This window comes from Primulina tabacum, chromosome 1 (genome assembly GCF_025594145.1).
Source record: "Primulina tabacum isolate GXHZ01 chromosome 1, ASM2559414v2, whole genome shotgun sequence".
In the NCBI taxonomy this organism is placed as follows: domain Eukaryota; kingdom Viridiplantae; phylum Streptophyta; class Magnoliopsida; order Lamiales; family Gesneriaceae; genus Primulina; species Primulina tabacum.
Window position 1 is genome coordinate 21322863 of NC_134550.1, and position 27109 is coordinate 21349971.

The following is a 27109-nucleotide window of genomic DNA, read 5'->3' on the forward strand; positions in this document are numbered from 1 at the left end:
CGCTAATTAAAGTTTTTAATCGTTCTTAGAATTAATCAATCAATTATAATAAACATGGTCTAAATTTTTTTTTAAAATACAAAGCGGAAACGTTATGTAAATCAATCTGAATTACATACTAAATATAAACATACAAGTCATGTATTGTCTACAATAATCCAACTAGGTTCAACTACATATCAGTGCTGACTCCTAATTTACTTCTGAGCCCGGATCTCCACGCTATCAAATCCAGCTTCGTTCTCTTTTTGACCCTGATCCTGTCTCACCTGTTGTCATGCACACATACAAACAAGACAACAGCCGGATAACTCCGGTAAGAATTACATTCCCAGTATAAACCATGTATACATGCAATCATATTAACAATATAAAAGCATATAACAGGCATTCATAACATGTATCAAAATCAGAACATGAATCAAACATTCGTAGCATGTATCATAATTCGAAACATGAATCAATATCAACAATAACCTTTACTCTAAACATGTACCATAATCAGGAACATAATTCAATATCAAGCAATGAATCACTCTCCGTGATTCTCAAACTCAGACTCGAATCAGTCCTAATCTAGAGATCCCGATCGGAATAAGAACATACACCCACCTACACTCCCGATCGGGGTGGTGGTATGTTCTTATTCACGGACTTTGGCTCTTTCCATATCGAACACCAGTAATAGAAGAAACTCCAATTCTATCCACTCCGATATAGCCAAACGTCCGGTGTTTTGACCTAACCGTCACAGACTTTGGCATTTTCACCAATATCCTATCCTCTGACAATGTGCAATGTGCCAGTGACGATTCCATCAGTATCCGGCACTACTGTCACAAGATTACTCCTTCACAATTAGGCGTATCCGCTTAATGACTCAATACATAAATCAATAAATCAAAGGTATCAACCTCATACAATTGCAAATATCGATGCAATAAAGTAAAGTATGTGATTTTGGGAAACTCAAGTTAATCGGACTCGAGTTGTGCAATCCCTCATCAACATAAATTTATACCTTTGTCTTCGCGGTCTGACGAAGTCGAAGTCTCGAAGTCAAATCTGTCCATATCAATCTGAAATACAATATCGCATAGGCACAATCTCAATATGCAACTCAATTCAAAATCTATTCTGATCAATACTCAAATCAAACATAATCTGATCAATATCGAATCAAGATACAATCTAATCCATATCGACGATATCACGATATAATCGAAATCACTACTGAATCTGATCAATATCAATTTACTGATTTTCGACGGTATAACAATACAGTCTCGATATTCCGGCAATCTCAACATCATAGATATAATACCAGAACTCATCATCAGTATCAGTACAACTTATAATCTGAATAACAATACAACTCTGATATTGAATCTTAATCAAATCAACTCTGAAAATCATAACAATTACATAAACAGTCTGTTCTTCAATCTGACTTCAAATATACGATGTCCATTGTATCAGAAACACCATATAGGATTCATATTCGATTCTGAAAATATCATAATTTCAAATCGTATCTAAACGTAACAAAACTTACGTCCAGTTGTAGCTGTCGTCGCTAGGAACTCGGTGCTATACTCGGATTTGAAATCAGACGGACGGATCTTTCGTAACTTGCAATTTCTCAAATTGAAGAAAATCTCCTCGGAAGCTTTTCGATTTCCTTCGTTCTTGAATTCTGAAGATACACTTGTTATACACATATATATATACCAAGTTTCATAGTGAGCCAAATGTCGATTTTATGTTCTGCATGCCTCGCACATATGCGAGTCCTAACTCCGCGCATATGCGCCGAAAGTTCTTTCCGAAGATTAGCTACTGGACTGCTCGCGCATATGCGCGCACATAAGTCGCGCATATGCGCGAGACCTACTGTCTCGACATTTCAATACTCGCGCATATGCGCGCCTTCAGCCGCGCATATGCGCCAACTTCTCTGCCATTCTCGCGCATATGCGCCCATTCATGTCGCGCATATGCGCCAGGTCTTCTGCCACTCAAGCGCATATGCGCAGATCCTCGCCGCGCATATGCGCGAGGTGTTCTGTCCTCGCACATATTCCGTGTTTTCTTTCGTCTTTTCGGTCTAATCCTTCCCGTCTATAATCACATCAATTATCGCCAAATCATTCAGATCAATTTCAGATTACGGTAATAAAATTCTCGGGCCTTACACATGATGTCATTAAACGCCTGAAGCGTGGAAGAACAATCGGTTTCAAGGATAAAAATCCTCGAAAAAGAAAAATCATAGAAAAACACGATGATCACAAAATAGAAAATGATATTCCAGCAGAAATACATGATGATGAAAATGTTCCGTCAGAACCACAAACTGATGAGAATCGTGAAATCTCTATCAATTATATTAATACTGGAAAAATATGGAACCGAAAAGATATAAAAGAAATTGATGAGATATTTTCTTACAATGTGGCATTTGACATCATAAATGATAATGAAGATCATGAACCAAAATCATTTGGTGAATGTACAAATCGACAGGACTGGATAAAATGGAAAGATGCCATCCAAGTTGAATTAGATTCTCTAAATAAGTGTAACGTTTTTGGGCCTATAGTCCTTATATCTGAATGTGTAAAATCTGTTGGATACAAATGAGTTTTTATTCGAAAACGAAATGAGAAAAATAAAATAGTAAGATATAAAGCTCGACTTGTTGCACAAAATTTTTCTCAAAGGCCTGGAATTGATTATGAAAAACGTATTTTCCTGTTATGGATGCAATTACGTTTCGGTATTTGATTAGTTTGACGGTATCTGAAAATTTAGAAATATGTCTTATAGATGTTGTAAAAGTTTACTTATATGGATCACTTGATACTAATATATATATATATATATATGAAAATCTCTGAAGGATTTAAGATGCTTGAAGCACAAAGTTCAAAACCCAGATAATGTTATTATGTGAAATTGCAATGATCATTATATGGGTTAAAGCAATCCGGTCAAATGTGGTATAATCGGCTAAGTGAACACTTAATGAAAAAGGGATTGTAAAAAATTTAATATGCCATTGTGTTTTCATTAAGAAAACAACATCCGGATGCGTAATTATTGCTGTATATGTTGATGATTTAAATATTATTGGAACGAATAAGGAAATTCAAGAAGTTGTGTGGTACTTGATTGAAGATTTTGAAATGAAAGACATTGAAAAAACAAAGTATTGTCTGGGTTTGCAAATTAAACATAGAGAATGTGGAATATTTGTTCACCAGTCAAATTATACAGAAAAAGTCCTTAAATGTTTTAATATGGATGAATCAAATCCTTTAAGTACTCCAATGGTTTTTAGATCATTAAACATTGAAAATGATCCATTCCGTTCATGTGAAGATGATGAAGTTATTCTTGGTCCAGAAGTACCATATCTAAGTGTTATTGGTGCCTTTATGTATCTTGCAAATTGCACAAGACCTGATATATCTTTTGTTGTAAATTTATTGGCAAGATTTAGCTCATATGCAACAAAAAGACACTGGAACGGAATTTAAACATATATTCTGTTATCTACGAGGATCGACAGACTTGGGACTTTTGTATTCAAAAGATACCAATCAAAGCATAATTGGTTATGCTGATGCTGTGTATTTATCTGATCCACACAAGGTACGTTCCCAAACAGGATATGTATTTACTCGTGGAGGCACTGCAATTTCTTTGCGTTCACAGAAACAAACACTCTTAACAACGTCATCAAATCACGTCGAGATTATTGCACTACATGAAGCAAGTCGTGAATGTATGTGGCTAAAATCAATGACCGAACATATCCAAATCTCATGAAGATTATCATTCGACAAGAAGCCTGTGATACTATATGAAGATAATACTGCATGTGTTGCTCAAATGAAAGAATGATGCATAAAAAGCGACAGAACTAAACATATTTCCCCTAAGTTCTTCGCATTCACCCAAGAGCTTGAAAAAAATAAAGATATTGATATTTGTTATATTCAATCAAGTAAAAACTCGTCAGATCTCTTCACAAAGGAACTTCCTACGACAATATTCAGAAAACATATATATAACATTGAGATGTGCAATCTATGAAATTTGTAAAGAATCGTTCGTGTTAACATGAGGGAGAGTTTACATGACTGCACTCTTTTTCCCTTAATATGATTTTTATCCCAATGAGCTTTTCTTAGTAAGGTTTTAACGAGGCAGTATAAAATACATAATGAATACAATCATTGCATCATGGTCATCATAGTGTTGAGAAATAATAGTTGTGTTGAAAAATAATAGATGATATATTTGAATGTTGAAAAATAAGAGTTGATATATTTGAATGTTGAAAATAAGAGTTGTAAATATTGAAAATTAGTGTATGATGATGTATGCAATTACGTATTTATTTTTGGATTATTTTCAAAAAATTTCTATAAATTAATCTCTCAATTTGTGAAGAAAATCATAATTGAGTAAAGAAAATTTTTTATAAAATGTGTAGTTTGATAAATTTTGTGAGTTTGATATTTTTATTTTTCACTGTAAATTTTAATTTTTAAAATTAATATTCTATTAATATTTATATAATAAGTTGGACCGTTTTAATTAGATTAGATCGATTCGATCACCGATCCGATTATAAAACACAAGATACAACAACAATTGAAAAACAAGACAACCATCTTTCGAGATTGAAATTTGCGATAGCCATATACCAAATTCTCGGTAAAGAGGGATCTCATCCGGAAAATGACTTGGGAGATGCACACATGGATACTTCTTGTTCTCAACATTATACACAAGCATGCTCCACTCCACTCCAAGCACAAGTGCACATAACTTACACGCATTCTTTGATAAATAAACCGTCTTAAATAAAGTATATAATAGATGAGGCAAGCAATTAGCTAAATTAATTCTGACATCCAAAAATATAATGCATCTTCATGCTTGGAAATTTTTATGATGAATTGCCTGAATCTGTAACGACTCGCACCTTTGAAGGACGATATTCTTTGTATATGTCTGCCACAGCACCAGCTGTTTCAAGCAAATCATTCCTCATCCGAGAAATTTTTGATCCCGTATACTCTTTATATGCCGCAACAGAATTGATCAAGTCAAAGAGTTCTCGAGCACACATTTTTACTTCTTCCTCACTTTGCGCAATTGTTTCCTGCAACTTTATCTTGTATGTCTACACCAAAAGTTGAGCATATAAAAGATCAAACTCCTGTAATACTCGACCATGTGGAAACAAGAAATAAATTTCTTTCCAGAGATATTGCAAAGGTCAATTGGTTAGTGATTGGTGTTGCCGTGTTGGATTGCAGATAAATGAAAATCGGCATACCTGCAAATATTCAGCTGCTTCTTTTTCTACCATAAACATTTTCTGAGCCTCTATCTCAACTTCCTCTGCCATTTTTCTAGCTTCCCTTGCACTTCTGGATACATATTCATGTGTTTCTTTCCGCATTAAATTCATCTGGGCTTCAACCTACATTAGTCAAAGCATTCAAAGGAATTTCACGTATCATTTAGACTAAAGTCCGTTTTACACAAATGCAAGTAAAAAAGGCCTCATAAAGTAAGAAAAAGAAAATGACATCAATCACTTTGAATGGAAAAAAGAAGACCGAGCTTGGCTCCTCCCTGTTATAAAATTTAATTAACGATTCTGAATTATTTTTTTTGTTTATCACACTATGCTAAATATAAAAGGACTTCATAATCCAATTCTGTATTCATTCCAATTTCTAACTCACAGAGAAAAATATATATTTTCCCTTATTAGATCAATGAACATACATCAGTTTATATACAAGTACATCACCTTTAAAATAAAGAAACTATCCCACTCAAGAATAAATTACAGCTACAATAAAATCCCTACAAGTTAGAGATTACAATCAATCTAACCCCATAAAATCTGTTTCATATCATGACACTCCCCCTCAAGCAGCTCAATGGATGTCGTCCATTCCAAGTTTGCTAACCATTTGTTGGAATGTGTTACTCGATTGCATTTTTGCAAGTAAATCTGCCAAATGATCTTTATATGGGATGAACAATGTGCAAATCAGTCCTTTATCCAACTTCTCCTTTATAAAGTGTATGTCCACTTCAATGTGTTTGGTTCGATCAAGTTGAACAAGGTTATGTGTAATGTTAATCGGTGACTTTTTATCACAATATAACATAGGACCTACCCACTTGATTCGTATATCATCCAATATTAATTTTAATCATAACAGCTTACATATCCCAAGCACCATTTAAACTCAGACTCCGCACTTGACCTTACAAATACATCCTATTTTTTACTCCCTCATGTTAAAAGATTGCCACCCAGGAATGTGCAGTAGCCCGAGGTTGAGAACCCGCAGAGTCTGCATCTGTGTAGGCTTCCACTGTCAAGTTTTCCCTTTCTTGAACAAAAGTCCTTTCCCAGCTGTTTCCTTTAAATATCTTAGAATTCTGTTAACAGCTTTCAGATGCATTTCCTTTGAATTATGCATGAACTGGCTGGATATATTTACAACATAGATAATGTCGGGTCTTACCTTCCTACAAGTCTCTGGAAGGAATTCTTATCCATTGTTGTCTCTTCTCATGCATCACATAACCTGTGGTTAGCCTTGATTGACGTCTCAGCTGGCTTACATCCCAACATCCATGTTTCTGTCAATAAATCCACAACATAATTCTATTGTGATATTAAGATTCCCTGCTTCAAATTAGCCACCTCAATTCCTAGAAAATACTTTAGTCTGCCAAGATCCTTGATGTTGAATTCCTTTTCTAAGCATTATCTCAATCTTTGCATTTCTCCAGCATCATTCCAGTTACTGTGATATCATCCATGTATACAAGTAATGCAGTCACTCCCCCTATCTTTGAATCACGCACAAACAATGCATGATCCCCTTGACCTTGCTTATAACCCGATGCAATCATCACGTTTGTAAACCTTCCAAACCAGGCCCTTGGAGAATGTTTAAGTCCATATAGGATCTTGTTTAAGTTGCAAGCCATCCCATATTTAGGTTTAAAACTTGGGGGAACCTTCATATAAATTTCCTCTTCAAGATCACAATGCAAAAAAGCATTTTTTACGTCATACTGCTGCAAAGTTCCATCCAAAGTTGGCTGCCAATGATAATAAACCCGAATTGTATTCATTTTCGCCATCGAAGCAAAAGTTTCCACATAGTCAACGCCATTGGTTTGAGTATATCTTTCGCAACCAATCATGCCTTGTATCTTTCCACTGAACCATCTAGCTTGTATTTAACACCCGTTTACATCCAACAATTTTCTTCCCTTTAGGCATCTCAACAAAAACCCATGTTTTAGTTTGTTCCAACGCAACGCTTCCATTTCCAGTTTCACCATATTCTCCCACTCCCCGTTTCCTAATGCTTCAGTTAAATTTCTGGGAATGAGAATGGAGTGAATTGGTAAGAAAGTATGCAATGAATGTTTGGTACAAAGATCTAACTTTCTTCCCAAGTGCTACTGGTAAATCAGAATCATTTGGCACTGAAGAGGTATGGGTTGGTTCCTCGGGTATTTGTGATGTCACGGTTTCTTACTCCATTGGATTAATGGTTGGTTGAGGTTGACTGTCTTGTGGTGCATTTCAGGTGATTGAACCGTAGCTAAAATAGGAGAAGTGTCTAGTCTTGGCCATCTAGAATAAACTTGTAGTGGCTGCGTAATGTCGAGTTCGTCGTTTCTTTACCGTTTCGTCAGGGTTTGGATAATCAATGGATGTTGATAGCATAGTGAGGGGATTAGATAGGCTAGGAAATTCAAAGGAAAACTTCTCACGTTCTCTGTCTTCACCTAAATTCTCCTCCTGAAGATAGGTGCGTAATGTCGAGTTCCTCGTTCCTTTACCGTTTCGTCAGGGTTTGGATAATCAATGGATGTTGATAGCATAGTGATGGGATTAGATAGGCTAGGAAATTCAAAGGAAAACTTCTCATGTTCTCTGTCTTCACCCAAATTCTCCTCCTGAAGATAGGTACTTGGAAAATAGGATGTTGATTCATCAAATGTGACATCTGCTGAGACAAAGTATTTTTTCTGGGAGGATGGAAACATTTGTACCGTTTCTAAGCGGAGGAATAGCCAATGAAGACACACCTGGGAGCTCTGGGATCGAGTTTGCCCCTGTTGTGTGGATGAATGTGAACAAACACAACACTGCCGAAGATTCTTGGAATCAAATTGTTCGAGGCCGTAAAGTTGGGAAATAATTTAGTGAGAGTTTCTAAAGGGCTTTTAAAATCAAGGACTTTTGTTGGAAGTCGGTTTATAAGATGAGCTGATGTAAGGACAACTTTGACGCTCTCATGACATCAAGAAGGTGGCCATTTTTCCATTTAGCCACCCCTTTTTGTTGGGAGGTATGAACACAAGAAGATTCATAAACAATCCATTGCTTTTGGAAGAAAGGAGGAAAGGTTTGATTAAAGTAATCCCTAGCATTACCAGATCGAAATTTTTGTATTCCAACTTCAAATTGAGTTTTGACCACGTGATAGAAATTTTGAAAAATGGTTCTGACATTAGACTTATATTTCATGAGATATATCCAAATCACTCGGGTAGAGTCATCAATAAAAAACACAGACCATCTTGCCCCAGAAACAATAGGTACCTTTGAGGGTCCCCGAATGTTGCTATGAAAATGAGAAAATGGGACAAAAGTCTTCGTATTACTGGTTGGAAAAGAGGAACTCTTGTATTTAGCAAGCTCATATTCAGTACAATGAAAATTCTTAACAAAAGACTCATTAACCAAAGATAGAAACATAAATTTCAGAACATGAGTTGACAGATGACCCAAGCGATGATGATAAACCCAAACTTTATCTTTATTTGGAATGGCAGAAAAAAACGATAAAGGAGAGGAACTCGCAACTCTGGCAGTATCCACACAACTTTCTTTCAGATGGTAAAAACCTTCTCTTTCACTAGCATGTCCAATCTTCCTCTCCGTGCCTAGTTCCTAAAAATATACAATGAGATGGGAAGAAAATCACATTACAGTTAGAATCTTTGGTTAGTCTTTTAATGGAGACTAAGTTGGCGAGGAGGCTCGGAACATGAAGAACATTTCTAAGGGTAAAATTATCATTTATGTAAATATCTCCTTGGTCAGCAACTGTGATGGTGAATCCATTTGCTACTATAATTTTCTTTTGGCTAGGGCAAGGTTTACAGGTGATGAATTTTTTGGAGCAAAAAGTCATATGGTCGGTGGTCCCTGAATCCATTACCCATGTGTTGAGATTTTAAGCATTAAGATGACAAGAGGTAGAGGATATGCCTAAAAATGCTAGTGATCATGTACCTGGCTCCGGTGTCCGGAAGGTTCTTCAAGAGTTCCCAAAAAAATTTAAACTTCTCAATGTCTTCCTAGCTGCATGTGGGATATGGTGTGTGTTCTTCACTGCCTGAATGATGACCATTAGCCATATGGGCTTGCCCTTTGTCTTTCTCATCCTTACTGAAAAAACTCTTGTGCAGATTTGCAGGTCACCCATTCAATTTCCAGAAATTCTTTTTGGTATGGCCTGACCGCCTGCAGTAAGTGCACCAAAAAGAATCCTTCGACTGCTTGAATGGAGGCTTTGACAACACTATAGACCAATTGTCTCCTTCAAAGGGCTGTTGATGGACTGATTTTGTCACTAATGCTGATCCATTTGAGGCATGATCAATGTTGTAAATGGCGGGAGGCGGTGGCGGGGCGGTCTGTGACCGCCTACCGCCTCGGGTGCCCAGGCGGTGTTTAGGCTTTTAAATTTTTTTAAGTAATTTTTTTTTATAAATAATCATATATAATCATGCAATATAATCACAAATAGTCATCATATTTTTATTTTTGATATGTAATTAAATAATGTTTAAACATAAAAAGCTTCATACAATATAGTATCATCTAGATAATGTGCAAATAAATATATAAATGCAAACTAACAAGATAAAGATTCATCATCTTATTAATGCTATTATGCTAAGTAATATAATTACTTTATCATACAACATCTCATATCTTTTTCTGCCATTAGTCTTCAACAATAAATTAGTAATAATAGGAAAAAAGCAAATTTGATTTTTGAAATAACAAAATCTGAAATATTATAAAAAAATATGTTAAATAATAAATATATAATGCCTAACCTAAGCTTCTTATTGCTGGCGCGAGCGGGTGGCGGCGACGGAAGACAATTTGTGTGATGGGCTTAGTAGTTGATAGTAAGGAGTGAGAACCAAAAGTTCAAAAAAAAGAAAGTAGGGTGTGATTTAAATAACCAGGGCTTTGAGTTTTAAAATCAATTGAATTTTACTAGGTTTTTGAAATTAGTTGACTACAACTTAAAAATGTTGACCACCTCACCTGGCCCGCCTGCTCGCCGCCTGGCCCACCTGCTCGCCGCTTCCACCCGCTTCGACCGCCTGCCCACCGCTCTCGACAGCCTGCCCACCACCATATAGCTTGGGCCGCCTAAAACAGCCGCCCCATGCGTAGTTGGTGCTGCAGTCGAAGGCAGCCTACCGCCTAGGCGACCGCCTCGACTGCCATTTAGAACACTTGGCATAATCTTCAAGCATAACACTTCTCCTTCCTTCTTGAGTACGGATGATGGAGATGGCTTCATGCAAGGACGGTAAATCTTTCTTCCCCAAGATCTGTATCCTTAACATCAAATTCAATATCAAGCCCGGCAAGGAAATATAAATCCCCTCATTTTCAACGAATCTCTTGAGAACAGTAGCATTTGAACTGCATTTCATCTTGATACATTGATAGTGGTCCAACTCTTGCCATAAGCCCCGTAACATTTTAGAATATTCAGTTATGGTACGGGTCCCTTGCTTAGTGGCCGAGAATTTGGTGCGGATTTCATAGATCTGTGCTGCATCATGAACTTTTGAACACATTTTCTTGATGATATCCCAGTTTCCTTGGTTGTACCAAGGAACATGCATGTATCACTTATTTCCGGAATCATCGAGTTCCACAACCACGACATCACTAGGGAATTTGTTTCATACGATGCTTCAAACTTCGGGCCTTTTGAATGAGGCCTTGTGCCAAGTACATGGCTCAACTTTCCTCGTCCCCTCAATGTTGTTCGAACAAGCTACGACAACTTCAAATAATTTTTCCATTCAGTTGATACGCAGTTTGAATATTTTGCAAATAACCCATTGAAACGATGGCTGAGTGCTCATTGGAGTGCACATCGGCTTTGGAATTTTTTTCAGTAGTGTCCCCCATAACTGAGAGAGCATAAAATAAAAAATTTGGATGATTCTCAAGATCAGTACGACTCTTGTAATGACGCGAATCCTTATTTTGAATGAAGTACAAATTAAAAGATGATTAAAGGGTTGTTAATTAATCATTATTAACAGAATCAACCTGTTGGAATCCAACGAATTTAAAATGGACAACCCAATCTACATCAAATTACATTATTTCGAGAAATCCAACTAGACAAATGAGATTGTGACACGTGGCAGATAAGATTGATTCGGAATTTCTGAACTAGTCCGGATGCAGCTTATAAATGGAAGCTGATTTCTTTTGTATCTTAAACCGCTTCTTTCAGAGAGAGTTCTAGCCATATACCTTAGGTTTTCTAGTCAATTTCTAGGGCACTTTGGTGTCGGGAAGTTTCGGTGTTAGTGTCAACTCGAGGAGGGGTCGGTGAACTGAGATCGAGACATCATCAGCGGGCTGACGACGAACACAGTTATAATCCTAAAGCCTTAAATAGTGATTTAAGGATCATTATGGAGAACTTTGTAACATGTTTGGTAATTCAAGATCTAGTTTGTTAGTGATTTCATTATGTTGGTATTGTCTAGGTTCAGACGAGTAAGCTTTCTGTCATATTGTTTTAGTGAGCTACGTGATGTACTGACTGAGATATTCAAGCGTAGTATACACACTTATATGCTATATATTTATCTATTGCATGATACATGTTTTACTATTATGGCATATTATGTATAACATATCATGTTGAGCATGATATCTTTTGAGATATACCTCGTTTGTTGGGACCGCCCAACCCTATTCTGTATTGTGGACGATGGGGCATCGAGAGCTACAGTGTCCGACGGGACCCGTGGGCTCTAATGATTGGACATAGTAGGTTCACGTCTTGATGATGAGTGTGGGAGCCAAAACATGCCCAAGGCAGATAAGAGACTACACACTCAGGCGCCTTTAGACTGAGCATGAGATTCTTGACTTGATCCTTGATATCCGAGCATATTGCATTTCGCATGCATCATATCAGTTTGTATACTCGTACATTCTCGTATTGGGCGATTGTCTCTCACGTCGTTGTTTTCATCTTGAGCATCCCATTCCACGGGCAGGTCTTAGGTTGGATGGTTCGGCAACCAGAGCAGTGGCTAGAGCAGTTGGGTTTTCAATGGCGATCCAGTGGATGTTTTATTTGGTTTATCGTATTCTCGTTCAAAATTATTTTTTCGATATGATTGTATTAATGTTTAAAACTGCTGTTATTCTTCTGTTTTTGTTTGGGTCGTAAGATGATTAAGTTATTTGGTTTCCGCTGTTTAATTATTGTTACTATGTTTTAATTTTGCATGCTAATTTATTAGTCTGTTTAGTAATGGCTCGGGTAAGGGCGCTACAACTCTAATACCATGTGAATTAGTCAATTAACAGAGAAAAATATCTATTTTCCCTTATTAGATCAATGAACATACATCAGTTTATATACAAGTATATCACTCTTAAAATAAGAAAATCAATAAAAAATTGTGGCTGCAATAAAATCCCAGCAAGTTAGGGATTACAATCAATCTAATCCCATAAAATCTGCTTCGATATTCTTTTCAACAAATCCATATCTTGACACACAATCCACAAATCGTGTACAGACGCATAAATGTAGCGAAACTATCCACGAGATAAGTAGCAGCAGCTATGTTTCAATGTAATTTGCGAGCTTCAGGAAGATGCAAAATAAAGCAAGGAAAATCAAAGAAAAAATACTTTCTATATTCCAAAAACAAAGCAAACCTGCATTAAATTATTTACCCATGATAACAAATTTGCAAAAATATGTAACCTTGTAACTCCCAAGTTGAGTTTTACTTTGATCATCGACATGGTGAAAATTTTAAGAAAACCTGATGAGGAAATTCAGATTGAACAGTAGAATGGGACGCATCATAACACATCTAGTCTAGAGGCAGGATAAAATAGGTATTTCCAAATACTAAGAGCTAAACATCAGCTGCCAATACTTACTTCATTAATGTGTAATTCAAGGGCAATGATCTGCTTACGCATCTCCTCAATCTTAGCAACATTGTCACGTGAAAGTTGCTGAAGAGAAATCAATTCCTCCCATTTCTCCATTGAGCCACTTTTTATGTCCTCGGAAAAGGAGGTAAGTGCAGGTTTGAGTATCATTTTGTAATCTAATCCCAAGACCTCAAATGGAGTGGACCCCTTGGCATTCAACTGATATTGAAATCCATTTCCAAGCTTTAACCTAGAAATAATATCACGTAAATAGTGCAGGGACTCTTTAAAAATAAAGTAGCTAAACACCAGAGAGTAAAGTATTCGCGTTTTACCTTATGCAAAAGCCACATCATTCTATGTTGTTGTCATCTAGAACAATACTTTTGCAGTTATTTGATATAACAAAGTAAGGCATTTTGAATTTCTAGGATCACATAAATAAATTCCCCGGATTTATTAAATCTCGTGAAAAGACTCAATATTTTTACAAAAAGTTATAATAATAAGTTTATCTTTGGAAGCTTGTACTTGATAAATCTTCCGAATTTCATATCTCTATTATTTTACACACATCAAAGTAATTGAAAATAAATAAAAAATAATAAGAAAAGTTCTTATTTTTTCCATGACATAATTCATTGTACAAATACAAATTTTATTAAAAGATGGTAGTTTTTTGGGATATCTTTACATACATTAGTACATTAAAATTTTATTGATATAGAGTCAAAACTAATTCCTGTATATTCTCAAATTTAGAGCAAACTTTTACAGCAATCATTCTTATAACAACAATATTTTGTAAAAAAATTCAAGACTCAAGCATCCCTGAGAAACACCCTACTGCAAATTTTAGTCTGACTACTCACACCTACCATGTGTTGGATCCATTCACAACTAAACCAAAAAATGACTACATAAAACAGATTCACGCCCATATCAATATAAATATCAGAAAATGGTGACAAACACCATAAAAGCTGTGTAGGAAGGGACATCTTTATCAAGCGTTATCAAGAAGCCTAAAACAGGATTTTATGGAGGAAAACACAGGCCCTCTTTGATTTAGGTGGGAGGGACAGGGTTAACAATTTGCATGCACTTTTATATATTGTATGCTATCTAAATATCCTTAGGAAGAAACAAGGACAACATACACACTGACACAAAATTTCTTGAAACTGGAACGGTTTAAAATTACAAGGATCAGAAGTTTACTCTTTTTGAACAAAACTAGGGAAAGAAAAAATAATATTTGCAGTTCTGGAATAAATCCTACAACACCAACTTGCTTGGGCAGATAATCACCAGCCAAAGCTATATTACATGGAAATGGGAACTACTAATGGGTGTAACTGATTTAGGTAAGATATACATTAACGCCTCACGAATGCGCTCATAAGGCATAAGATCCAGGATTATGCGTCATACCGTTTTCTTACAATGCGGTGTTGATAATTTATAACAGAGAGCAGAACATCCTGGATGACAGTGTGATCAGCGAATGAAACTCTAAGATATGCCAAAAACATCAATACAGCATGCAATAGACAAATTATTTCCTCGTCTAACAAGGATATATGATTGAACATTAAAATTTTAACAACAAAGAGCGAAAAGCTGCAATTGAAGAATATTTAAGAATTATATTTGAAGAAAGTGTAAATAAGGAGCCGAGAAGAAAAACCTCCGGATAGCTTGATTGCACTCCAAGACCAACCCCTCAAGCTCCTCAAACTTGCGTCCAATCTCAGAATCAAGCTCCCAAATCTTCTCCTCCCAGCCATTCCTAGCAGCCTCTGTCTCCTCAATATCCCTATCCAGGGCCTGCAACTCCCGCTTCATCCTCTCAGCATCTCTAAAATTAATGCCCTGTTCCTCGATCTTTCTCTTCAACTCCTCATTTTCCTCAGAAATCCTCTTCCTCTCCTCCACCTTCACTTCCAACTCCCGATCCTTCTCCTCCAATTTCTTCTGTACCTCCACCAAATGCCCATCCAGCTGCTCAATAATCATATGGAACTTCATCACGTCCTTCTCCAGTGCAGCCTTCTCCTGCTCCAAGACCTCCTTTTGACTAGGTCCTGCTTTCAAGCTCTCCAATTTTTCCTCCAATTCCTTCACATTTTCCTCTAGAACTTTCACATTCTCCTCCATTTTATCCCTTCCTTCTTTCAACTCTACCATAAACTCTTCATCCAAAGCATCCACAGCCTCATCATCTCCTCTAATGTAACTTACATAACTATTTGCAGTGTACTTAAACATCCTGTTCTCCTCCAAACTCGTTGGAGAACTTTCCACATAACCGTTGTACTTGATTATCTGCACAAGCCAGTGAATTACTGCCAGCAAATTCGGCCACGAATGGGGAGTGCCGGGGGCACGTAGAGCCGACTTGTTTAGCTTCAAAGGGCATTTCAAGAATTTCAAGACTTGGTTGAGTTCCTCATCAAGCTTCTGCGCTCTAAAACCAAGACGATGGAGGAGGTACTTCAATGTTTCAGTGATGTCTTTAGCGGATGGTAGAGGGGGTTTTAGAGAGAAAGGAAGAGATTGAGAAGAGAGGTAGGCGTTAATAGTGCGGAGCGCGGAGGCTTGGTAGGATCGATCAGAAATGTTGGGAACGGCGTTGGAGGAGCGGACAATTGAGGCTGTGGAGGGGCGACTGCTGGTGAAGCTGGCGTCGGAGTCGCGACCAGGGACAGGTGTGGAGAGGAATTGCCATGGATCGGCAGAGTTAGCGGGCGTTGGTGGTGGGTGTTCGGCTGGTCGGCGGCGACCGGCGGGCCTCATCGTCGGGTATTGGTCGGCTTAGGGTTGAATTTGTTTCAGATTTCAGATTTCAGTTTTCCATTTTATATTTTTTAAATTCATAGCCCAAAATAATAAAATGGGCCCCAGATTGCTTTGGGCCTTGATCCACATGAAAATGGTTCCGGTCATCCGCCTTCCAACTTTTAATATTATTGTTGAGTTAGTCAATTGCTAGGCAAATGTACCCTTGGTTATAAAATTTTAAATATATATATTTGTTACACCAAAATTCTGCAAAACACAAGTTCTACAAATCCCACCAACAATAAAAGTTCATCAAATGTGAAAACCCAATTTCAATAAAAGCTCGTCAACTGACAAAGCCGTGAAAAAATCAATTGGCTCGAGAAGAGGGCCACATGCATGATTGAAGAAGTTTACCCACGATCAATGATTTACGATCGATCGTGGAAGATGACCAAATTGCTCAAGAGTATTGAACAAAAACGGAAAGAAAGATAAAAATGAAGGCTCGACAATTTCATCAACAAAAATACCTCTTAATTTTAGCTTAACAATATCGCATATTTCCATTATTTCCTTCAAGTTTTAACATAATCCTTCAGTTTTTTCAATTTTAGTTGTGAAATCTTTATCCCAATTCATAGACATAATTAAATTAGATGTTCATGAGTTTCTCATGCAATTTCATCATATTCCTCAACTAAATTCATAGCTTTGTGGCTGTACCAATGGAGTTAGAACCAACAAATAAATCGGGATCCACAAAGCTTGATTGAAGAAATCTGATTAATCACAAATTTATCACGATCACGTGTCTGGCACGCCCTAACAATTTTATGTGCAAACGTATTTTGGCATGTCTGGTGGGACCAATGCCTCCAAAGGTAAAGGTAAAGAGAAATACAAAGGAATTCCTAAATCACAGGGGAAATATCAGCGTTCACAAGGAGAAGACGCGGATTCTGATGGAAGATTAGTTGAGAAACTCGTACACAAGTTCGAAGAAGAGTTTGTGAAAGAGAGAGTTGCATCTTTTGTTAATCAGGGAGGTTCCTACGAGCTTCATGATGTCTATGGAGAACAGTATACGTGCTCACCTAAAAGAAATGGCTATTGTCTTTACTATTGTCATCGATGGACTTTTTGACAAAAATGAAAGAGTGAAAGAGATATTCGAAAGAGGAAAATAAGAAATTAGAGGATGAAGAGTTTAAATATACCGAAGTCAAGTAGTTCGTGGATAAAGACCAGGGATCATTCATGATGTTGGGAACATGTTTTCTCGTGTCCAAAACGCAGCGAAATTTTTAATTTGACATCAAATGATGTCTTTGGACACTCGTATGGTTTGAAGGGAAATAAAAATTCATAAGGCGTTTATAAATATACTTTTAGTTAATAAATCACTTAACACCAATTATTTCGAGATTGACGGAGATAACTCTTGTAATATTTCCTACAAACGATTGTCTTGAAATCTTCTGCGTTTAATATTTTAAACTCTCAACTTTCCATAAATACAATTTCTTGAATTTATTATCTCCAAATTTAATTATCATAAATTCAACTTCTTGAATTTACTATATCATAATTTTACATAAATTCAACTTTTTGAATTTATTGCCTCAACGAGAACAAAATATCTACTACTTGTGTAACCCTCAATAGTTCAAAGATACAGCTAATTGTGGGTTCACAATTCTTTGTGATTCAGAACATTGTTCTTTATTCAGATTTACCCTTATTTGCCTCATTCTATGTACCTACATTTGATCATGACAATGTCAGAAATAATTTTCTGATTAAACTCATCGAATCATGGTAAGAGCATCGAATAGCACCGCCTCATGATTCCTGAAACGTCCACTACCTTTTTAACTTTAAAATCCTACTAAAATTTTTTTATAAACATTATTTCGAAAATTAATAATTAAAATAACTTAACATTTTTACAAATCAAAATAATTTAACATTTAAAATCTAAGTGCATAAAAATCCCTAAATCGTCAAATAAATAAATTCAACTCCAACCTTTAACATATTCATTCTACTTCAAAATAAAACATAAAAATCTCTAATAAATTCACTAACAAAAATCTTTAAATATTTTAAATATCAAGCTAATGCGAAAAATAAATGTCCCTCGGGAGTATACTGCCGGACTCGATCCACTCAAGCGTCAGCGACTCCCTCAATAACATCATCACCTGCAGCATTCAATCCTAGTGAGTCTAATTATTCAGCACGTTATAAACATTAATAACAAATAATATATATACAAGCACATGCATTAAAATCATACTTTTTGTTGCGTGTTTTCTTGATTGCTCGCAAGCGCACAACGTCAAGTTATAGTAAAATGTATTTTCGAGTACAAGTGTTGATCCCACGAGGAATGTGTATATAAATGAATATTAGTACTTGTGATTAAAATAGTCTCGAATTTATTTAGAATAATCAATTAAAAGATTTGTTTGCAAGAATAACTAAATTGCAGATGGATTTAAATGTAACACCAATTTATAACAATTAACACTGGAATAAAAGATCTAGAGGTCCGATTTCACGCAACTGTCCACCATGTGTAAATTCTTGTAACTATGTTATAAAAATCCTTCTTATTCATTAGCCAAAAATCCTATAATTATCTACTCCCTCTCCCGAGTGTTAAGTAGATATTAGTTATATAAAAATAGATTGCAACGTTCCCATCAACAGTCTAAAATTTAATAACACATCAAGCACTAGATTCTCTATGGGCTTCGATAGCAATATAGGCCCTCCCGAACTCTATAAATACCATTGATGTATTTTTCTCATTTCTTGTTTATAATTTCCTATTCCGAGTGATAAATTGTAAACATATAAATCATTCAAATTATGGCCAATAAATTGAAAGCATTAAGATTAGAACAATACAAATGAACAATAAAAAGAACTTAAATAGCTTAGTTCATAGATTCTAACACATGGTTTCTAGTTTTGTTCCATCTTTCCTCTAGAAATAACAATTAGTTCATAATAACACAAACAAAACAACAAAACAAGGTTTTGAAACAAGACATATCAACTGAAAAATAAAAGAAAGAAGAACTTAGAACAAGAGTTGGAAGTGCTAATTCCGTCCCCGGAGTTGTGCAGCAGATTTCCAAAAACTTGATGAACTAGAGTCTTCAATCTTCTAGCAGCAGCCTCCACTCTTTCCTTGGCTCCCCAATACCCTAGATGATTAGTAAACGATGTCTTTTTATAGTCCAGACAATCCTCAATTCGTAGCACACCAATTTCTTGGACTTTCATCCGCAGCACACAAAAATACAGATTTTCCGGATTCTGTTTTTCAAGGAGTGCGGGTGCGGTCAAGAGGACACCGCGGGTGCGGTGTTGGTTCTGGTATGCCAGCGCAGGTGCGGTGTTGATTTTAGCGCGGGTGCACTGCTTTACCGCGGGTGCGGTATATGTAATAGCGCGGGTGCGCGGCTGCTTCTGTATTTTTTTTATCTTTTGCACTTTCAAATTCAACACTTTAATACTTCTCATTCTAAGCTTCCAAACTATAAAAACAAAAACAATAAAAAATCACATAAAACCTGCTCAAGAATCACAGAATTCCAAGTTAAAAACAAGTAATAAAAGTACAATAAATTGCACTTATTAAACTCCCCCAAACTTAGGATTTTGCTAGTCCCGAGCAAAATAAAAACACACAAACAAACAAGTCATGAAATATTTTTAAAAGAACTTGGCCTCAATTTAATTTAACTAACTCTTCATGCATTCACAAGTCAAATCAATCAAATCAATTTTTGATCCGGATATAATCATGCAATCAGTTAATTTTCTTAACTTCTAATCTCTTCAACTCATGTTTCAAAACATTCTAAATTGATTTCAATTTTTCCAAACACAATCAAGAGGTCTTTTTCGGTAAAAATTTGGTTTAAGTCAATATTCATTCAAGAAAGGAGTACCCAATAAATATTTGATGCAATCAAGTGTATGTAAAGTTGATCAAGGTTCGTACTCAATGGAAGTGTTTATCGATTGTCCATAGGCTTGATCCTCCCAATCCCTCTCCACTAGTATATTGGACAACTATGACTAGGTCAATAGGATTTGCAATGGTTGTAATGTTAGGCCTTGGCTTATGGCTACAAATGAAGATTAGGAATTCAAATAAGGGAGTAAGTTGAATTCTTATCTCTTTTGCATACTCCACTTTTTCTTTTATCTCCAATTTTTTATTCATTTCTTCTCCTTTTCTCCCATTTTTCTCCAACTTCTTCAATGAAACATCATTTATTTTTCTTTTCTTTTGTAGGAGAATTTCAATTTTTTTTGATCTTTTGAATTCTTACTCCCTTGAGAAGGTAGGAAATAAATGTATAAGATATTCAAAGGGTTGGTAAATGTGGGATATTTTAAAGGATATCGAATGGGGGTCTTTTACACATATTTACGTGTGCCATTCGAATTTATATAAGCTACAAAGAGGTGACAAATGATAAATTATTTTTATTTGGTAGCTTGAAAGGCTCAATCGATCCAAAAAATCACCTAACCTAAATCATAGTTTGTCCGTATTTCGCCTCGAGTGTTGTTTGGATAGTTCTAGACAAAATCTCAATTCACCAACACAAAGTAGAATCTAATCATCGTGAAAAAATGGTGTCTCAATGCATCAACCAAATACATATATATTCAAAAGAAATGTGCTTGGCTTCCAACAAATTTCAAGAACACAATTCTTTTCTCATATAGGCTCAAGAGGGCTTCAATTGAATATTTATGAACAATATAAATAGGCCCAAATAAGATCAAAGATTGCCTCAATCATATATGTGTTTGCAAAAATTTATTTCAATATTAAATGAAAATCACAGAGTTGTATAGAAATTATAAGTCTCAAACTTACCAAATCTCATGATTTTTCTCTAAATTTTTCCAATTGATTAATGATCATGAACGAAATACATGACATTTCTTCCAATACACAAATTTTGTTCATCATTGGTCATTTCAAAAATTTTCATGACTATGACACTACAAACACACAAGCAAATAACTCAAAAGTAAATAAAACACTCAAATAAAACTAAATGACACTACAAACACACAAGCAAATATAAATAACATCTCCCCCAAACTTAAATATTTGCATCGCCCTCGATGTAAATGATCGTGAAAGTTAGGGAATACACATACCTCGGGCAATGACCGTCAGTGGTCATCGCCATCCTCATCGTCTGCTCCTTTTTGTGGTGGGTGATACTCAGGCGGATCATATGCGGGCGGCCATTGCGGAGGTTGTGGAAATGGATTACCAGATGTGGAAGCTGATGGAAATTGTTGAGCCAAGACAGATGTGAAATCCATCATATAATCCATGAATGTATCGGTCCTAAACCGAAACGCGTCCATGTCTTGGCGTTGTTGGCGCATCTCCTCTTCCAAATAAGTTAATCTATCTCGCACATTTCTTGGTTGCGGTTGTGTTTGTTGTTGTTAGGCCTGAGCATGGGCACGTCTTTCAGTAGCTCTTCGGTTGAATTCTCTCTGAGCTTCACGTGTATCTTGTTGATCAGATGTCAGTGACCTATGTGGTTGAATTACCACAATGGCATTTTTTCGTTTCAACAATTCTTCGTTTGCTGCCCAAGTCACTCCCCATAATGGCATAAGTCTGTGATAAGAGAAGGGTGGAGGAGTCCACTAGGAGAGTTACCTTTTGCATAATCTAGCAAGACCTAAATCAATCGTCTTTCCTGTTAAGATGCAAAACGTCAGGATTGCCCTCTCCTTGATGACAGTAGTAGTATGTTCAGTAGGCTTAATCCTAGCCGAAATGAAGGAATACCAATCCTTCGCAACATTTTTCAGATCAGATTTGGCTAGGCTTAAATGTATATTGTCTCTCATTCGCCACTCCGCTCCCTCAATGCAAATAGTCTGAAGAATGTTATTATAATCAACTTCTTCGGTCCGATATTCTTCATATTCATCATGCATGATTGGAGGGATACCATACATTGTGTTGATGGTATGAGCATCAAAAGCTACCATCTTGCCTCGCACCAAAACTTTCAAGTGATCATGCTTAACCTTAAGGTTAGCATAAAATTCTCTTACCAACGAAATAACCGCATCCGGTGGTGGCTTGCCAAACTCCTCCCAATGCCTAGCAGTAAGCATGAATCCGATTTCAGTTCGTGGGAAGCTCAAGTCAAATCCCCTCTCTTTCACAATGCTCTTGTTTAGAATTTTAGCATAATTCTCCTCCGCCTTCTCATCCCAAAACTTGTGTGCATCATAATTTGAAGACGAGGATGCACTCTTTGATTGTTTCTTTCTTGGAGGCATTTTGTCGAACACTATCAAAGCACCAACTTCTCCTTCAATCCAATTCACTAAACTTGATGATTTTTTACTCCCCCAAACTTGTTAATCACAAGAACTACAACTCAACAATATACACACCAATCCAATCAACTCCAATCAACAATGTCAAGAATATACTCCACTAAATTTGATATTTCTTTCATAACAGATGGCACCAATAATTTCTGAATTTCAAAGCCAATATAGTATGGATTTGCTCACCTGGAGTGTTGAATTGGCTCTTGGAAGAACAAAATCGAAGCCCCTTTTCAATTCTTGGTGAAATTTTCGAGCCTCCTATCAAACCCTAGGTTTGGTGTTGATTTTTTTTTGTGGAATGAAGATGGATATTGGTTGATAAACATACCGCGGGTTCAGTGACCGCGGGTGCAGTATAAAACGTAGCGCAGGTGCGGTAAGACTACTGGAATTTTTGAATTTTCGACTTTCATCGATCGCAGGTGCAGTGTAAAACGTAGCGCGGGTGCACTAATGGTTCTGGAATTTTTCTGTTTTTGCTTCAACATCCACCGCAGGTGCGCTTTATAAACTACCGCGGGTGCGGTATGGCTACTGGAAAATTTATTTGTTTTCTGTCTTCAACCACCGCAGGTGCGGTATACTTCCAGCGCGGGTGCACTCTTAGAAATTGTTTTCCTCCTCCAATTTTAATCCTGAAAAAACACAATTGGGATTCATAATATTTGGGAAGATATAAAAACCCATTATACCAAAAATACACAACCTAAAATAAGAATACAAAAGTAAAAGCAAAACCAAAGACGAAATGCAATAAAGAAACCAAAAATTTGTGTTGCCTCCCAATAAGCACTTGGTTTAACGTCGTCAGCCCGACTATATCAATTTTGTTCATGGTGGTTCGCTCAACCCAATGATGTCAATATTCCTTACTTCGGTCCCATAGTAAGGCTTAATCCGCTGTCCATTCACCTTGAAAGTTCTTCCATCATTACACTTTAGCTCGATAGCCCCATGAGGGTACACTGTTTCCACAACAAATGGCCCTGACCAACGCGACTTCAACTTACCAGGAAACAACTTCAGACGAATTGAATAATAATACTTGTTGCCTTCGAACAATGATTTTGTCATGCCACTTCTTAGTCTGCTCTTTGTAGATCTTGGCATTCTCATATGCGTCATTTCGGAATTCTTCCATTTCATTTAGTTGCAATTTTCTGACATCGCCAGATGCTTTCAAGTCAAAGTTCAACTTCTTAATTGCCCAGATGGTCGGTGCTCCAACTCTAGTGGCAAGTGACATGCTTTTCCAAATCCGAGCCTATAGGGAGACATCCCAATAGGTGTTTTGAATGCGGTTCGATATGCCCATAGTGCATCATCCAACTTGAGTGCCCAATCCTTCCGGTTAATTTTGACTGTTTTCTCCAATTTTTGTTTAATTTCCCGGTAGGATATTTCAGCTTGTCCATTCGATTGGGGGTGATACGCTAGTGCCACTTTATGCTTCACACTGTATTTAGCCAAAAGTGAGTTGAAAATTTTATTGCAAAAATGCGTACCTTTGTCACTTATAATGGCTCTCGGTGTTCCGAACCTCGTGAAGATGTTCTTATGCACGAATTTAGCTACAACACGAGAATCATTAGTACTGGTGGCGATTGCTTCCACCCATTTTGAAACATAATCCACAGCTAATAAAATATAAGAGTTACCAAAAGAAGGAAGAAAAGGTCTAATGAAATCAATGCCCCAAACGTCAAAAAGTTCTACTTCGAAAATATTCGTCAGTGGTAGTTCGTGACGTCTAAAAATGATTCCTAACCTCTGGCATCTATCACATGATTTTACTAAGGTATAACTATCTTTAAACATACTAGGCCAATAGAAACCAGATTGCAATACCTTAGCTGCTGTTCGTGTTGCTCCAAAATGTCCACCATAAGGTGACGAGTGGCATTGCTCCAGAATTTGTTGTGCTTCGACGCCATCCACGCATCTCCTTATAACTTGGTTAGCACATCTCTTGAATACGTATGGATCATCCCATAGGTAAAACTTTGCATCGTGAAAGAATTTCTTCTTTTGGTGATAATTCAAATCTGGAGGGAGAGTATCACAGGACAAGAAGTTAGCTATATCAGCAAACCAAAGGAGTTTCGAATTTACCTCAAACAGCTGTTCATCTGGAAATGCTTCTTTTATGGTTCCTTCATCTTTTTTATCTTCAAGTTCGAGCCGTTGCAAGTGGTCGGCTACTTGATTTTCACACCCCTTCCTATCCTTAACTTCAAAATCAAACTCTTGGGGCAATAAGATCCATCTTATCAAGCGTGGTTTTGCATCTTTTTTGGCAAATAGGTATCGAATAGCTGCATGGTCAGTGAAAACAATTACCTTTGTGCAAACCAAGTAAGGTCTAAACTTGTCAAATGCAAACACTACTGCAAGCATCTCCTTTTCAGTAGTTGTGTAATTTTGTTGTGCAGCATCCATGGTTCGACTTGCATAGTAGATTGATCTAAAAAATTTATCACGCCTTTGGCCCAACACCACACCTACCGCATAATCACTAGCATCGCACATCAACTCGAAGGTCTCCTTCCAATCTGGTACTATCATGATTGGCGCTGTCACCAATGCCTTCTTGATCTTCTCAAATGCCTGCAGACAATCATCATCAAAAATAAAAGTAGATTTTTTTCAAGCAAATTACACAAAGGTTTAGTAATCTTAGAAAAATCTTTGATAAATCTACGATAAAACCCGGCGTGTCCTAAGAAACTCCTTATCCCTTTGATGTTCTTTGGTGGTGGAAGCTTTTCAATTGCAACTACTTTGGCTCTGTCTACCTCTAATCCCTTTGAAGACACTTTATGTCCAAGAACAATACCCTCTTGGACCATAAAATGACACTTCTCCCAATTAAGAACCAAGTTCTTTTCTTGACATCTCTGCAAACCGAGGGAAAGGTTATGTAAACAGTGATCAAATGAAGAGCCAAATACCGAGAAATCATCCATGAAGACTTCCATGATGTCTTCCACCATGTCTGCAAATATGGCCATCATACATCTCTGAAAAGTAGCAGGTGCATTGCATAGCCCAAAAGACATCCTCCTAAAAGAAAACGTTCCATAGGGGCACGTGAATGTTGTTTTCTCTTGATCTTCTGGTGCTATAGCAATCTGGTTATAACCTAAATAACCATCTAAAAAACAGTAGTGACAATAACCAGCAAGTCTATCAAGCATTTGATCAATAAAAGGTAAAGGAAAATGATCTTTACGTGTGGCATTGTTCAACTTCATATAATCAATACATACTCTCCATCCAGTCACAGTACGAGTAGATATTAATTCATCATTTTCATTATTTACCACAGTCATCCCACCCTTTTTAGGCACTACTTGCACAGGAGACACCCAACTGCTGTCAGAAATAGCATATATAACTCCAGCATTTAACCATTTCAACACTTCATTTTTGACTACCTCTTTCATGGCTGGATTTAACCTTCTCTGATGATCCACATAAGGAGTGTATGACTCTTCCATTAAAATCATATGCATGCATATGGTGGGACTAATCCCATTGATATCAGAAATCGACCACCCAAATGCAGTTTTAAATTTCCTCAACACTCTCAACAATTTATCTTTTTCATCTAAAGTAAGAGAAGAAGAGATAATTACAGGATATGTCGACTTCTCACCCAAGAAAGCATAACAAAGATGGCTTGGCAATTATTTCAAAACAGGGGATGAAGGTATTATCTCTGAACATTTTTCTTCTTCCAACTTCTCCTGTGCGGCTTCCTTCACTTTTGGCAACTCTTCAAGAGCTAAAAGTTGCTCTCTCAATTCCCAATCATCATCATCAACTCTACTAACAGTACTAGAAAGGCATCTTTCTAATTGATCTTCTATTGTATGACCTATACCAATCTCAACAACACAAGAGCCAATTATATCAATGCTTTTACAAGTACTTACCTCGTCGTTACCTTTAATGGCCTTATAGATGTTGAATATCACAGCTTCCCCACCAACTCTCAAGGTGAGTTCTCCTTTGTGTACATCTATCAATGCTTTTCCAGTGGCTAAGAATGGTTTCCCAAAAATCAATGGAGAATCTTGATCTTCCTCCATATCAAGTATTACGAAATCAGCAGGGAAGATAAACTTGTCAACTTTTATCAAAACATCTTCAACAATTCCACGAGGATAAGTGAGTGACCTATCTGCAAGTTGCAATGTTATAGTGGTTGGTTTTACCTCCCCAAGCTCCAAGTCCCTATAAACAGAAAATGGCATAAGATTAATACTCACTCCAAGATCACATAAAGCTTTATTAACATGAGTACTACCAATAATACAATGAATAGTAAAAATCCCTGGATCTTTTAGTTTTTGTGGTAACTTCTTTTGGAGAATGGCGCTGCACTCTTCGGTCAACTTAACTGTCTCGAACTCTTGCAACTTCCTCTTCTTTGACATCACATCTTTGATGAACTTTGCATAGTTTTGCATTTGCTCTAAAGCATCAGCAAATGGAATGTTAATGTGAATCTTCTTGAAAATCTCCAAAAATTTTGCAAATTGATCATCAATAATCTTCTTCCTAAATCTCTGTGGGTATGGAAGA

At 36.7% G+C, this 27109-nt stretch overlaps 1 protein-coding gene across 1 annotated transcript; it reads right to left on the reverse strand.

The window, feature by feature from the left end:
- Window positions 1-4717: 4717 nt before the first annotated feature.
- LOC142542893 (kinetochore protein NDC80 homolog) lies at window positions 4718-16170 on the reverse strand. The gene is made up of 4 exons (XM_075649794.1): window positions 15009-16170; window positions 13322-13568; window positions 5357-5503; window positions 4718-5200 (listed from the first exon to the last, which is right to left on the reverse strand). The coding sequence occupies exons 1-4, from the start codon at window positions 16115-16117 to the stop codon at window positions 4964-4966; spliced, it is 1740 nt and encodes a 579-aa protein (XP_075505909.1). The 5' UTR covers window positions 16118-16170; the 3' UTR covers window positions 4718-4963.
- Between the last annotated feature and the right edge of the window lie 10939 nt (window positions 16171-27109).

Coding starts and splice junctions, on each gene's coding strand:
- LOC142542893 (XM_075649794.1), bottom strand. CDS start 16,117: ATGAGGCCCGCCGGTCGCCGCCGACCAGCCGAACACCCACCACCAACG. Junction 5,504..13,321: donor TTGAATTACACATTAATGAA/GTAAGTATTGGC, acceptor TGACTAATGTAG/GTTGAAGCCCAGATGAATTT. Junction 5,201..5,356: donor AAGCAGCTGAATATTTGCAG/GTATGCCGATTT, acceptor CTTTTGGTGTAG/ACATACAAGATAAAGTTGCA.